This window comes from Homalodisca vitripennis, chromosome 3 (genome assembly GCF_021130785.1).
Source record: "Homalodisca vitripennis isolate AUS2020 chromosome 3, UT_GWSS_2.1, whole genome shotgun sequence".
In the NCBI taxonomy this organism is placed as follows: Eukaryota; Metazoa; Arthropoda; class Insecta; order Hemiptera; family Cicadellidae; genus Homalodisca; species Homalodisca vitripennis.
In genome coordinates, this window is record NC_060209.1 from 41,224,858 (window position 1) to 41,241,486 (window position 16,629).

Below are 16,629 nucleotides of genomic sequence, written 5' to 3' on the forward strand. Positions count from 1 at the left end.
CAATATATGTACGAACTGTTTTTCTTATACAGTTTTACTTACTTTTCCCACGATTTTAATGTAAGTCTATACATTAGATTCAATTTATTAATTAATGTAGAATATCTCAGACGCATCGAGGTAATAGTTTATGAAACGAACTAATTTGTATTTGTTCAGTTAGAAATTACGCATAAAAAAATTGACAGTTAATTAAATGTATACTTTAGAATAGCTGTTTGTATGTTATCATATACATGTAGCTTACTGATTTAGATTTTCATGTTATGTAATTTTCCTTTCGTCTTATCTCAGAGATTGGTAGGTTTTAAACATTCAGTGTGGATTGCGTATAATACCTATGGTAGAATTTATGGAACTGCACATGACTTTCCATATGTATTCTAAGTAATCAAGAATGGTCTACCTTCACCACTACAACATTGATATTAAGAAGGGAAACGTTCGTATGGTTCTCGGCTATAATTTATGTAATTTCGTCCTGAGTGAGAACAATTAAAATTAATTATATTTTAAATTTAGGTAAAATGCAAATATACTTGTATTTTATTGACATTCTGTTCGGGGTGTGTCCTGGTTTTCTAGAATCGAGGGGTATTGCGCGAGTATTAAGTTATTTAGGCCTGCAACTTTTTATTATCAAGGAAACTGGTTGTAAGCCGAACTTCGTATCTCAACCGGTCTTTTCGCATTTTTGTGGTCTTTTATTTGACAACCCAGTTCATTAAAGGGTTGTGGTTGTATGCACTTGTGTCATACTCAAAAATATGATACTGACACAAAACGTATAATGTACATTAACAATAGTAGCAAAATTCTGTAGCAAATTGATTTTAGTAGAATTACTATTTTTAAACTGTTAAATCAATATTTTATCATTGTAATCAAGGTATGGGAATCATCTAACTCAGTCAAACTTTCCAAAAACGCTTTGTAGATCCCAACTGCGTCACTTCATCGAGTTCAAGGTCAGATTTCCAAGAATGACTTCAATACTATGTGAAATGCTGTGGTGTTTCTACTTAATATGTAATAGCACTGGGCCAAGTCAGAAGCAAAAATACTAATAGTGCTAGCATCGCATTTGAAAATGTACATCCACAATGATGCTCTCGTGGCCATTTTAATTTTAGCCCCATAAATCAATATTCAACATTGTTTTGCTCTTTTTTTTGGTTGTAGAATTTCAAGATCAGTTTCAATTATAGATATTATTAACGCTCATTCAAACAGTTATGGCGTTTTAAGTACCATTATTTGATTTTCAGAAAATAACTTAAAATGTACGTTTTTACTATTAAAAGATACACCTTTTACAGGAACAGCACATGTGTATTCCTATAATTATACGATAAAAATTATTACTGAAAGAGTTTCAATTTAAAAATTTTCTTATGGAGTCAGATTACGTTTAAGACCCAGGTTAAAGGGTAGAGATTCGTAGAGGTACAGTTGAACCAGAGAATGGTGATTTCAGAGAGTTCAAGCTCCAAAGTTCAGTTTGTTCTAAAGAACTGAGTATTCGGAAGGTTTGGCGGAACCTTGAAGGATATTCTAGGCCAGTTAGACTATTCTCGAAAAATAGGCGTTTTTTATACATAAATAGCTTCCATAGATTAGTTGTACCTAGCCAGACCAGTCATCCTTTATAGTGCAAGTTTCTAGAGTACAATGCAATCTCTATAACTGTACCCTGTAAGAGATGGTACAAGTGGTAGCTTCTTCTAGTGATGTTGCCGGAGATTTTAAATATGCAGGTATTATGGAAATATACTTTTATCTAGGTAGAAAAACAAAATTTAAATCTGATTTGGCGAAATGTATGGGTTAAAAAAAATTAAATACTGTATGCATATCTATTTGTTCCTGTAAAAAAATGAATAAACCATCAATTCATTGGAATTTCACACCCGCTTTAATGTTTATATTCATAAATTAGAAAATACTCCATACAAAACAAGTCAGAAAGAGAATGTAAATTATTTATTTGAATTCATTGGTAATGCCCATTTTTGGATTAAATTGACAGTTTATTAGGTATTTTTTCGTTCTTCAAATCCAAAAACAAATTTGAGGTGTTAACACAAGCTACATGTTTCGGATATCACTCCACAATCAGACTACAGCACAAAATTGGATCCACGAAATGGCAACGTTTCTGTAGCTAAAATCACATAGCACAGCACAAAAACAAACAATTATTTCACAAGGACGCATTAAAGGTTTGTAGGCCTACATATACACGACACAGCAGCAGACCGCCACATGGTATTAAATGCGTCCATGTGAAATAACTTTTTTCCTGTGTGTGTTATTCGATTTTAGCTTCAAAAACGAAGTCATTTGGCGGAAACAGTTTTTACTGTAGTCTGATGACGGAGTGATATCCGAAACACTTAACTTGTGAGAACACCTCACGGCTGTTTTTGGATTTGACGTAGGTTAGAATACCTTACAAAATTATTTGGTTGGGCTTGGTTGGATACACAGTGCTTGTCAAATCTTGATACTAAGATCCAACTAAGACTTTATAATGAATTTGTACGCTTGGCTGAACCAGAGTGACACTGTGATTGTCTGTGTTTCAGGACGGACCATGAGTCCGGGCAGCGCGCTGGAGAGCGTGCAGCTTCAAGAGACCAAACAACATCTCCTGAAGAGGCCACCGGTAGACATCGAGTTTACCGATCTCACCTATGCCGTGCCCCAAGGCAGGAATGGTGAGTAAAACTGAGAAGCTTAAAAGAATGCATATTGGAAATCTGTCTGAATAGAATTTATTCTGTAAAAAGTTGAATAACTAATTTCATGATTGCCTTACTCCAGCTAAGCATGTAATATTTCTCAGTAAGTTAGGAAAAAGAAATTCGAAAATTCTTAGATTTAAAGTAAAAACCAGTGTAAAAGTCAACTATTGTTTTAATTTTTCAGCTTTATGGCGTCTCTTTGAGTCAATAGGCCTCTGCCGATAAATACAGCGAAATTACTGAATAATATTCTATGTGAATATACGTGAATATGGAATTAATAACTCATAAACATGCCAAATCCACTCCAATGTGGGGGGGAACATAAAAATTCATGTCTATAAGGCTTTTTCATTTTCTTCTTTGTATGCTTGATGGAAGTCACCTAAGTATTTAGTATAAAAAAACATATTTGTTTCTTCCACAGCTTATTTTATTACTAAAAGCGTTTTTTTTTGTTAATAGAAAATATGTGTATAAAATTGAAAAGAACATATGATAAAATAGAATAAAATTTAAAACTAATTGTAAAGACCAAAAAAACTAATAAATTATAAAAGTATACGTGGAAAAATATGGTTAGCAATTCTTAATTTTTAAATGGATTTCTTATTTTACTAATGGTAGAAACATTGAACTGAAACTTTACAGAAGGTTGTGAAATACATTTATTTTTCAAAACCGTCATACATGCACTTCCAAATTTTTTTTCTTTTAGTCCAGGAAGATTCTTTAAAACTACACTTGATGATTCAACATTTTTACTGTGATTTTCCTTAATAGCATGTTCAACTAATTTAGATTTTTCAAGGTTTCCTTTTTCATAATTATAAATATGTTCTTTCAGCCTCGTTTCCACAGTCTATATGTACGTCTGATATGTCTTTTTACATCCAGAGTCAATTTTATTTATTACATTCTCGATTTCCTCTTGTTTGTGTTTTGGTTTTAGTTTTGTTAAGTAACTTATTATATTTTTTGGTGACTTAAAAACAGTACGGATGTTAGATTTAGAATTTATCTAGCGTATCCAGCGGCTAACGACTGAAAACAATATTTCGTTGTCAAATCCATAAGAATTATTGGATTCATATTTGGGTGGTACAATAAATTTTCAAGTTTTAATGATTATTAACGGTTATGTTGTTTGATTATTAACAATTACAGACACAGATGTCACTGTATCTGTAATATTTCCACCACCAGTACAATATTTGTACGTGTTTTCAACAATTAATTTCGTACTCAAATTAATGTTAATCTTTCTTCAACATGTTGCTCAGTTCCGAAAAATGTAGCATTACTTTTGGTAGTGAAAAATAGATTTGTTCATATAATGTATTTTTCCCCTATTCATATTTGTGTTCAAACCTATTTTTGGAATTAATCCGTTTTTAAGTAGAGTTGTTCCAAAAACACAGGTAAATTATGGCAAACAATTAAGAACTGGTTTTCTCATATGACCGTCCTTACAAAAAAAATATAAGAATGGAATTACAGCAATTTCAAAGTGATCATCATTATGACTCATGCACTAACAGCGAGTAGAGTCGTTAAGCCAAGGTCTGCCATGCTCTTTATTCAAGATTATTATAGTAAAAACAAGTATGTAGAACAAAAAGCAATAAAAGCTTCTTTTTAGTCACAGACCACATGATTAAGATAGATTGTAATGGAAGGTTTGCCTTCCTTGAGATTTGAAACATCCGAGCAAACTGGTTCCTGATTATATGGTTTGCTGCTTCAGAAACAGCCCGTCCTCTTTAAGGATCAAGCTGTCATTTCTTAGTTTGTAGAAATCTTCAGTTCTAGGGCCGCTTAAATATGACTGACTAGGAATGTCTGTATCCAGTGAACAATACGCGTATGTATTGGAGTCTTCGCTCCCCCACCTCTCTCTCTCTCTTTTTCTCTCTCCTCTTTCCAGCCCATAGCAAACTTCTGCTAAGGGCTCTCACTCTCCTAGAAATCTCAACGCATGGAAGCATTCAGTCTCTGGAAATTCCCAGCCTCTAAAAGTGATCTACTTCCTCCATATTCAAATATCTAACCTACGGGAATTTTAGTGCTGAGAATACCTTGATATCTAGGGCCTCCTAGACTTAAGGTGTTCCAGGTGCTAAAGAATTCCCAGTCTCTGGGAATCTCTTATAACTGAGAATTTTCGGTTGGGTTTCTCTCAACTTGCTGCTCTCGAATTCAAATGGTGCACCCTCTAAGAGATGCAGATCTATAAATTATATATGGCTATGGCAGCTTCCAGTCTTAGAAGCTCTCGGAATCTGGAAGTATTTTAGAGCTCGGTGATTCCGAATGTCTCGTTCTAAGGAAGTTCCTTGTGTCTAGAAGGTCTCGGTGATTGGAAGAAACTCCCGACCACTGAGATCACCAAATTCTAGAATATCCTTATACTTGAAAAAAAAAAAATTATTCTCTAGCAGTTTCCGGACTGTGGTAGGTTCCGGTATATGTAAAGTTCCTATATCTCGTAGTTTCCGATTTCCGGGCATTCTAATCCTAGGTGATCTTCCAGCCTGTGGGTCATTCCAATCAATAGAATCTTTTTGAGTTGGCTTTAGGCTTGTGGAAATCGGCGATCCAAGATATGTCGAAAGTTTTGTACGTAAAGTTTTCCTCTATGTAAATCCCTCACTTGGCTCTAAGAGTCCTCAAAAATATCATTTGGTCAGCATTCTGCTTTTAGTATGATTGTGATAATTTGTATGCTAAACAATATTTGAGACTGGCAGGGAAGTTGCACCAATTTCATTGAAAAGTAGTTCTTGGTTTTCTATTCGTTATTTGCACATTTTATGAATGTCAAATTCAGTGGATTCACAAAATGGATATTCAACTTTACTTAAAACGGGTTTAACTCTGTGAACTGGTTCCCTTTTTTCCAATAATACTTTAAACTGGCCCTTGTTTATATCCATACAGCCTTAATACAGGGTAGTTGCCCTTGGCTTTTAAGGTCCACCACTCATTCCATAGCATGTACATGCCAATTTTGGCTAAAATCACATAATCACTAGGACGTCTAGAGTTACGAACTTCTATTCCGATTTTCGTAACTATCTGTTAAGATTTCTGGGTGCAATCTCGATACACAAATAGATTTATGTATAGAACCACAGTGGAGTAAATAGGTTAGAAATGTACTTAAAATTCTCAATTTACAAGATGTGGATTTGGACGTGCTTTAATTACAGCTATCTTTTATACCAAGGTTGTGTGAGATGTCCGCATATGAAACTTGTTACGCAAAAAACTAAGTGGTCAACCTCACTCGTCCAGTCGGGGTCATTCACTCAAAAGAGGGCCTTGGCCCACTAAAAAGGTCAATAAGATTCGTGACCCTCCTCAAGTGACTTTGTGTCTGCAGCCCTCGCATGCAAACAACCTCCGACAGAAATGGTCGGAGTATAGGTTCGAAGCGAGAAGTGAAGATGTATATGAAGAGTTATTGAAATTCACTAGGATTATGACGTGAAAAATATATTTGTAATCTAAATAAAAACCTAGGAGAATGAAATATTTCGTTTGGCTAAAATGTTCTAACGTTAATCTGAAACGTCTGATAATGAACCTAACAAGAAAGAAGTCAAGGCAAATGTGTAATCAACGTCTGATAAGGATTAAGCAGTTTCCAAATACTAGCGTTGCACAATCGGAATGCCTTACATGGTAACATTGTTAGTACATGAAATTTGTCATGTAATATGCTATCACCCGCTCTGTTAACACGAACAAACTGTATAAATTCTGTATAAAAAACTGTATAAACTGAATAAATTCACAAACTCAGCTCATGGAGCTAAACCCGTTTTCCATTCAACTAATGTTGGGCATGAAACAACGGGATTTAACATAAATTAGCAATGAATGATGTACGAGTATACAAAGTATTTTAGGCAGAAACACTTATAAAACTAGTTTTCACTCAAAACGATGGAGCTCCAGAGATAGAAACATGTTTTTATGCAAATACTTCCCTAAAAGCTTTATATTAGATTATAGAAACAAATGTGTAACCTAGTAATTCGTATGTTTGTACCTAAACCAAAATTATTAATATAGGAATACCCATATTAGAGATCAAGCGATCATGATGCTTTGTGGTTCATCAGTGTCCTGATGAACCACAAGTTAATTAATGAAACAAATGTTGTTTCCATTAATTGCTGGAAGAGACGTGACCCGTAATATTTTGGAAGGTTAAATAACAAAACAATGCGAACGTACGAACAAACAAGCGCGTAAGGCACCCAGCTCAAGACTGAAGAGATGACCGGCACAAGCCTGACCCACTTTCTTGAACTTTGGTGACCTCCAATATCTCATCAAGCCGGGCTGACAATGGAACTCCAGTGGGCGACACTCCTTCCTTGTACGTGTAGTGACTGTCGGCTTTCGTTACAAACAGGACCAAGGTTGAACTGCTTCTATTGCAGTGTCTCTTCTGCAATTATGTGTGCAGGTGGAGACTGAGAGGCGATAGTTGATTTTGAAGTCCATACAATGCAATCTGCATCCATCCGAGTTAGGAATTTTCAGTGCTTCACAGTCGTTTACAATTGAATTCGGTACTACAACCACTGTATAACTAAGCCAGTATCAATGCATTCTGAATTAATAATACAAGGTCGCGTTAATAAATATACAGATAAAAAAAATCGTGATAAATGAATATAGAGAAATTAACTGCATCTTTGAGTTGCTGCTTTCTATTTCTTGACGTGTTACCTCAACAAGTATAAGGATAATTATCGGTTGAGGTCGACATATTTTGGTCAAATTAGGTCTTGCACGATAGACTAGGCGAAGTCTTCCAATGTGGGGACTTGTTGCACCGTCGCTCAGGACTCTGCTGCAGCATGTATGTGTGCTTTAAAAACGTGTAGAGCTTTTATTTGATAAGTACACTAGACCCATATCACTTACAAAACTTCCTTCAGGAATCTAAATGTTCTCACATTTCATAGACCTTTGTACCATAATAACATCCTCTCTCCGATGAATTCTCTAGAGATTCTTTTACAGATCTAGAATGATCTTCTGCGGCAGCGTGCCTGCTCATTTGACAATCGTCTGCAACGGCTCAGCATTATTCAAAGTTCTCCTAAGTTATGAAAAAATAAAAGATAAAATCTTTTGAAGAGCTAACTGATAAGGAGGACATAGATTCATACCACTAGTATGTGGTCAAAACCTTTCCTTTTAGTCATAATTTTTGATTAATATTAAACCTTTCATATTTAGCCTTAGTGTTCATCTTGACCTGAATTTAGAACCAATGTGTTACTTTGCCTTACTTTAAACACACAACTTTGTATTCTTGTTTGCATGACATCATTATATATTCTAATACATTTGCACGTGTTGTCTAAAAGAATAAATGATTTAATGTAGTATTTCTGGGATATGGATTGGACTTCAATTGACAATAGCTTTGATGTAGAGCTTCAGGTAACTCCATATTAACCGAAACACAGTTTCTGAAAATTTGATGCAGACGGTTCAGTAGATTGACAGTCTGAATGTGTGTCTTGGACTGCATTTGCCTGCACACCGGGCGGAGGCCATTGACCTCAAGTAACAAAGAGAGTGAATCTCCTCTTCCTACTTCGTGCCGAGGCAATTACATGCGACCTGCACCGCTGCTGTTATCCTTCTATTGTAATTATCTCGAAATTGCGGTAATTACAAATTACGTGGCTGGCACCTGTGGACAAAGGCGTTCAATGAGAAATGTTTCATAAAAGGTAGAAGGCGACCTCAAAGTAGGAAAGATCAATGGGTTTGAATTATTATATAATTCATCGGTGACTTTCCCGGATCAAAGACGTCTTATACTAAGTCAAATGAGTACACCGATACTATGAGGACGAAGTTAGAGGATAAACTAAAAAAAAGTGTACCATTAAATGCGTATCTTACCGCTCCAAATGGTACCGCTCCTACAAGACGAGTGTAGCCTGCAATAACTTGAAAAAACCTTCAATCGCTGCATTTTTACAGAATTAACGATTTAAACGTATTTTTTCTTCATGTGTTGTACTTTTACTAACTCTTACAAACCACCAATGGCCGTTAAGTATTTGTAATAAAAAGAATAATTGCAAAACTAATTCACGTGTATTTTTCAGCCTGTTTCGTTGTAATTTAAATAACAGTCAATGATTATTTAAACCTTTTAAAATCATTTAGGAGAAATTTAACTTTCTTTACGAAGCTGTTCTTTTGTGCCTAAAATTGCTGTCCTTTAAAATGGTATTAAACATTAGACCGCCCGAAGTCAAGTATCTAAATAACTCCTGAAACTCTTGTCAAAAGAGGTAAACTCCGATTATTCTCCAAAGTAACAATGATATTCCATAGCGTAGTTAGTATTTGTAACTTTTTCTTAACCTAAAGGCAGAATATAGGAAAGACGTGTAGACCACTAACGTGTAACGTCTCAAAACCAATAAACATTAAAACAAATTAGTTAATAATTAATAAAAATGTAAACTTTACAACATTTAAAAGTGTACAACTAAAACTGACGGAGATGGTGGCGGGAGAGTTTAATTTGTTATTCTCCTCCGTGACAGAACAGAGGTAACATTTCTATGCATTTCCTGTTTCATCATGCAAATTACATGGTCCAGCTAATGTCTGTTGATGGCTGTTATGGCTGCAGAAGAGGTAACTCATGTCGTCTGACAAATTTCATATAAAACCAATGAAAACATTTATGAATCGCTTATCAATGTTATTAATTAAACTGTGCTAACATCACATTCTGAGTCCGATGATTGAAGTGATTAACTCTTCTTTCAACTCTAAAATATCTCCTTAAAGTATAAAAAATCTTCTTTAGGTGATTCCAGTGTTCAAAGTTCAACGCATGGCCCTAGTTTTCGAAGATTGATCCCTTGCTTAAAAAACTACAGGAAATTGATATTGTTTCTATTTTTTTTGCAAAATTCTTTTGCACCTGGTCAGATTCAACTTTCCAACAATTTTTGAAAAACTCAATATTCGATGCAGTATCTAATTTAGTTTCAGATCAGGAATGTCAATTATAAATGCGATTGCGGATCTTGTTAGTATGATTGTGGAAGATATTGATGATCAAAATACAAGGACATTTTTTGTCGATGTTTCTTAAACACTTGACTTTATCATAAGTAGCCTACTGATGTCATAAGTAGCTAAATTGATGTTATATAATACCAAAAAAGTGGCGCAAATATTATTATCTTAAGGCCAGAACCAATGTTCAAATTGCCGATCACGTATCTTCACAAATCAAACTGAGATACGGTGTTCCTCAGGGATCAATTCCCAGTTGTTCAATATCTGTGATACATGTTAATGAAGTTGCTGCATATGGCACACGAATAGTATGCTGACGATAAAATTAACGTTTCTGTATTTTAGTCTAATATTCTTGTAGTTTGTGTAAATGAATAATATAAATCACGTTAGAAGTATAAAATAAACTTAAAATACACTACGGTGTTCATTTCACTTGGAACAGCCATTTAGAGTAATTTTCATAGGAATTTTTTATTCTTCATAAAAAAAAAACTGTGAACTTAACAGATTTATTTTTTTTCTACGGGATAATGTTATGCGGAGTTTGCTATAATATTGAAATTGTGGTATCAGTTAAATTGCTAAGAGCAGTATCAGTTAGAATAAATACATACTCGTATTAAAATCACATATGAGGTACAAACCAGCCTTTACCTGGTCGTTGCTGTTTACATTTCCATATACTGTTGATCACAGTGTTCCGTGTTGGATTCAGAGGCCATTGCTCCGGCGAAGGAGCTTCTATTGAGTTTCACAATAGGAAATACGAGCTGACCTAGGCTGGACGAAGGTATAATAGTCTGTGCCATCAGTGGCCATTGCTCCGCAAAGGAGCTCCTATTGAGTTTCACAATAGGAAATACGACCCGACCTTGGCTGGACGAGGGGATGATAGTCTGTGCCATCAGTGGCCATTGCTCCGACGAAGGAGTTCCTATTAAGTTTCACAATAGATAATCCGAGCCGACCTTGGCTGGACGAGGGGATGATAGTCTGTGCCATCAGTGGCCGCTCCGGCGAAGGAGTTCCTATTGAGTTTCACAATACGAAATGCGAGCCGACCTTGGCTGGACGAGGGGATGATAGTCTGTGCCATCAGTGGCCGCTCTGGCGAAGGAGTTCCTATTGAGTTTCACAATACGAAATGCGAGCCGACCTTGGCTGGACGAGGGGATGATAGTCTGTGCCATCAGTGGCCATTGCTCCGACGAAGGAGTTCCTATTAAGTTTCACAATAGATAATCCGAGCCGACCTTGGCTGGACGAGGGAATGATAGTCTGTGCCATCAGTGGCCATTGCTCCGACGAAGGAGTTCCTATTAAGTTTCACAATAGATAATCCGAGCCGACCTTGGCTGGACGAGGGGATGATAGTCTGTGCCATCAGTGGCCGCTCTGGCGAAGGAGTTCCTATTGAGTTTCACAATACGAAATGCGAGCCGACCTTGGCTGGACGAGGGGATGATAGTCTGTGCCATCAGTGGCCATTGCTCCGACGAAGGAGTTCCTATTAAGTTTCACAATAGATAATCCGAGCCGACCTTGGCTGGACGAGGGAATGATAGTCTGTGCCATCAGTGGCCATTGCTCCGACGAAGGAGTTCCTATTAATTTCACAATAGATAATCCGAGCCGACCTTGGCTGGACGAGGGGATGATAGTCTGTGCCATCAGTGGCCGCTCCGGCGAAGTAGTTCCTATTGAGTTTCACAATACGAAATGCGAGCCGACCTTGGCTGGACGAGGGGATGATAGTATGTGCCATCAGTGGCCATTGCTCCGGCAAAGGAGCTCCTATTGAGTATTGCAATAGGAAATACGAGCCGACCTTGGCTGGACGAGGGGATGATAGTCTGTGCCTTCAGTGGCCATTGCTCCGACGAAGGAGTTCCTATTGAGTTTCACAATACGAAATGCGAGGCGACCTTGGCTGGACAAGGGGATGAAAGTCTGTGCCATCCGTTAGTACATTTATGAGCGTTTCAGTCAGAATGGTGATTGAATTATACGCGTTTTATGTCGTCTTGTAACGTTTTGTTTGCAGTACGCCTTCTTGTGTAATTCAATAAAGAATTACTATTATTTAGGTAAATAAATGAGCAAATACACGTATCCTTGATGTTTTTGATCGTTATTATTTGACCTCGTGAACTCTTTGCGTCCTACCAGACGACAGTAAAGCATCGCAGCTTGCGCCACCACCGCCATGAAAGCTCTTGGTATTCCAGTCTACACCTTTCAGTTCTGGGCTCTGTCTGCTATTAGCTCTAACCTACTTCTGCTCTTTGCATTGTCAAGTGACGGGCTCTGTACAATAGTACAACTCGTGGGTTCTATAAATAGAAATGACATCAGCTTCAAATTAAAAAAAATATTTTTTGTTTTAATTTTTAGATTATTTAAATAATGATAATATTGCATTGCTTTGCTACAAAGCACCGACTTTTCTTAGTGAAGTAAATTCCCATACTGAAAGCAATATGTCTAGCGTGGCATTCTTTAGCGTAAACGAATTCTTTAGTTCTTTGTTCTCAGTTATATTGATAGATTGATGAATAATTTGCTTACTAACACAATAATGCTATTTAATAATTATACGTTATTAGAGTTAACATTAATATTTCCATCTGCGGCGTTTCTCGCGTATTGCGGATGTCCAGACTTCATTCTGTAATACTACTTCTGGCGAGAATTATTTTCGTGGATAATCACATACAGTAGTACAATTGATTATTGCTAGATCCTTACAGATTCAATTCCATACATTTACAAGTAAATAAAGACAAGTAGGCTGATTTTAAAAGATAAGGGAAATTAGAGAAGAAAATTAGCTAAATCTTACTTAAATTTTCTAGTTTATCTAAGGAATTAAAAGGTCTGAGCTATTTGTTGTTAGGTAAGTTTTTTTTATATAAAATTTGCCTATTTCAATTGTTCTCATGATAGTACTCACACAAATATTTGTATGACTTCACCAAACATGACCCTCTGGGGCCCATAACCGCTCCAATTTCCAATATGTATATACATATATATATATATATATATATATATATATATATATATATATATATATACGTGTATACTATAGTAAGTTTCTATATAACGGTTTGGTGGAAATAATAACTGTCCCAAAAACCCATGTAAGTTGAAAGTTATACAAAAATTGATACTATAAATATTTCCTCTTAGTTCATTGACTCATTTGGTAGATTTGGTCCATTTAAACGTCCTTTAGTTCCTATGTGATGGTGTACAAAAATTCAAAACTCCCATTATTTATGGGCCTAGAGAAAAATGGGTTTGTTCAAAAATGTAGCCGGAATCCTGTTTTTCTAAAATAAACTATACTGACATTTCAGTTGTCACAAAATCGATCTACTTCTTCCAACTGAGTCGCAAGGTCGATATAAGATTTAAACACAACTTTGGGCTATTTTTAAAAATTTAAATTGTGTTAAATTTAATTTTTAAACCAAAGGGATGTTTACTGTATTTTATTTCTAGATCTTAAGCGCCCGATATGGTTAATTGGGTGTGAGTTATCAGGTCTATTACTCGAGGGCTGAAAAGATTTCATATACCTCTGTCTGTCCGCACGCTGTATCGAGAACAAACTAACCTATAAATTTCAATTTTTTTCAAAAAGGTTCATTTGGAATATAAGCAACATCGAGTTCGATGATGGTGCATGTCATTCAATGGGATTATTTTGTGCGTTAGCAAACATTTTTGCATTGGTGTTACAGGTGAACATGATAACAACAAGAAAGTCGCAGAATAAATAAATTTGTAAACAAACTGAGTACACCCATATGGCATTTTAACATGTGACACGTGTGTAACAATGCAGCCTAATGAAATGAGATATAGACTTGACATTTTACATGCAATCTCAGGGAAGTCTGTTATGCGACACGTTATGTACCCATCGATGTTCTATCGTACATCGATAGATGTACCATACTTCTACCTGTTGTGAAAAGCCTTCTATATAAATACAAACGAAACACCGTTCATGTGTAAGAGCATCACTTGGGAACGGTTGTATCGATTTGTTGTTTTAAGATATTATTAATAAACATTCGAGTATAAAATCGAAAAAAGAACATAAATACAGATTTCGATGTTTAAGATAGAAGTGGGACATTTCAAGCACTTCGAGAGGAAGTAAACATCAATGATAAATAGTGTTATTAACTACTATACAGAGTGTCCCAGAACTCTGTACCATTATTTTCAGGTATTATTCATGGACCAAAAACAAACTAAAACATCATATTAAAACTTTCGAAATTCAATAGTTACCCAAATAGCAGTTATTTTGTTTTATTACTGAATAATTTTTTAATTTGAGAACGGCTGTTGTAATAAGTTAAAATTTGTTACATAACTTTATAACGTAAAGGCCTGATTACAGAAAAAAATCAATTTCTTATTTTCGAAGTGGTGACTTCCCAAAATCTTTAAAAATATGTAAATATCTTAAAAACGACGTGTGATAAAAAAGTAACGTTTATTATATTTTAGTTGGACACTTTATTAAAAATCCAACAATACCAAGTTTAGGAAAATCGGTTAATAATAGTTTGTATCGTTGGATTCGTAATGAAATTTTCTAACTAAAATTTAGTAATAGTAGCCTAACATTTTTTTTATCACATGTCGTTTTTAAGATATTTTATTTAACGATTTTAGTAAGCCACCATTTTGAACATATATTGATTTTTTTCTTTAATTAGTACTTTACGTTATCAAGGTATGTGCCAAATTTCAACTTTTTTAAAGAAGCCGTTAATAAAATATATAATAAATAAAATACAAATTTTAATAATAAAATTAAAAAATTTTTTAGTGAAAAATAAAATTGTGGCTATTCGGGTAATTATTGTGTTTTAGAAAGTCAGAAGATGATATTTTGGTTAGCCTTTGCTCCATGAATAATACCTGAAAATATTGGTAGAGAGTTCTGGGACACTCTGTATAAGGCTCCAGTAAGTTGCTATATGATGCCCTTGTGGCCCCGTGAATTAGGCAGATATCCCTTCTAGGAGTTTAACTTAATATAAATACTTAAGTTTTATAGTCTGCTTCTATAAAAGGTTACTTACTATTCTCGATTGTGTTAACGTTTTGTATGAACCCTGAAATAAGAGGTACGTAAGGAGGTAAGAGGAAGTAAGAGGAATTACTAAATCCTTTTCAAAATTATATGACCGTCATATTACACCATTAATGGTCTTAACAAAGCTACGGGCGCTGTTTAAAGTTCTATGGAGTTTTTGGAGAATCCAAGTCGAGAATGTTTTTGCATATAAATTGGAGTTATTTCATCGGTGATTATAAAAACCGACTTCAGGGCACTGAACACCATCGTTTACTTTTAAGTCCAATAATTATGTTTATGTGGATCAGTAGGTGGATATCCAGTGACCATCACCTATCTCAAGAATGCGCCAATGACATCACCGTTATTCAGCAAGGAGTTGGATGCGGAGCCGCAGGTTACAGCTAGCCTAAAACAAAACTAAAGGTGATCGCAGAGCTTCACGCTACATGTTTGTTTTGTGAATCAGCACACTAGTGAATGTCTCCATGGTTGATATACTGCGGCCAAATGTCATCTGATAACTGAAGACCGCCGCCTGCTTTGCGCAACACCTCACGCAGCATCTTCTTTACATAATAAAATGCGAAAGGAGGTAACATATCGGAGATTGTAATTACAAATTTGGTTCCACAGCACCGAGATCGTGGTGAAGGTCAGGAATCGGCGAGGAGCGGCGCGGCGTACCGTCAATTATAATGAGAAACTAATAGTCTATACTTCATTTAATAGCCAGCAACCGATGGGCACCCTATAATCAGCATCAGGTTTAAACCTTTTCCATCTAGAAGGAAGTAACACACCGTGCAATAATTCTAATGTGCCTTGAGATTTACAGGTTACTTAATGATGCTATACGCCATATTAAAGTAATGTTCTATTCGGGTAATTATATTCTGGGCTGGTTTGGTTGACGTGATTTCTTAATCGGACCATACCTTCCATTAGTGGTTCGCATTTAAAGTTCGAGTTGGAGGGGGTTTCTGCTAATGAATGATATTTAATTTCAAGAGCCTTAGTGTCAATTCTTCGTCTTGTAAGCAAGACAGTATAACAGTTTTATAAAAACCCCTTTCTTATCGGCAGTTTCAATTTCTTTATAATGCTTTATTTGGAGCTTAAATATTCAGAATCACGAAAGAAATTCGTGTATACCTTAAATCCAATTAAATTAAAGGTCAATAGGCCCAATATCTTTATCAACGTAACGCTCCAAATCATCAAAAGAGAAGCAACATTTCCTCGTTATAAATGACCCATAGTTATCTATGTAGGCTGTTGAAAAAAATTAATTAATGACACATCATTGGAAAAAGTATCTGTAGATAAAACACGAATCGCTAATTTCCGGTAACAGTAAGTTGTCATTATGGTTATTAGTTGAACATTTTGTTGTTGAAAAGTGGATTTCTATCCAAAATAATCAACGTTTTGAATCCAGATGCACAATTCCTGGCATTCGTTCAAGTCCAAGAAGACTTGGCCTCAGCTGTAAAATCTGAATAACTAGTGATTATTTCATTGATGAAAATTGAAACGCAATACGTACTATTCTTCCTCTGATTCGGGGTTAATTGAATTCATACGTACAAAATATCCATGGAGGTAGAAGTAAACTGCGTCCATTTTAATAATAAAAACACATGTGTAATAATAGAATTAAATTAGAAGTCGACCATCACTTATCTT

General features: G+C 35.4%; 1 protein-coding gene across 1 annotated transcript in view; it reads left to right on the forward strand.

Moving 5' to 3' along the window:
* The first annotated feature begins 2,508 nt into the window (after positions 1-2,508).
* LOC124356842 (ATP-binding cassette subfamily G member 4-like) overlaps positions 2,509-16,629 on the forward strand; it is a 95,680-nt gene continuing 81,559 nt past the window's right edge. Inside the window, 1 exon segment of the mRNA XM_046808090.1 lies at positions 2,509-2,720. Coding sequence (XP_046664046.1) covers positions 2,534-2,720 — 187 coding nt within the window. The 5' untranslated portion in view covers positions 2,509-2,533.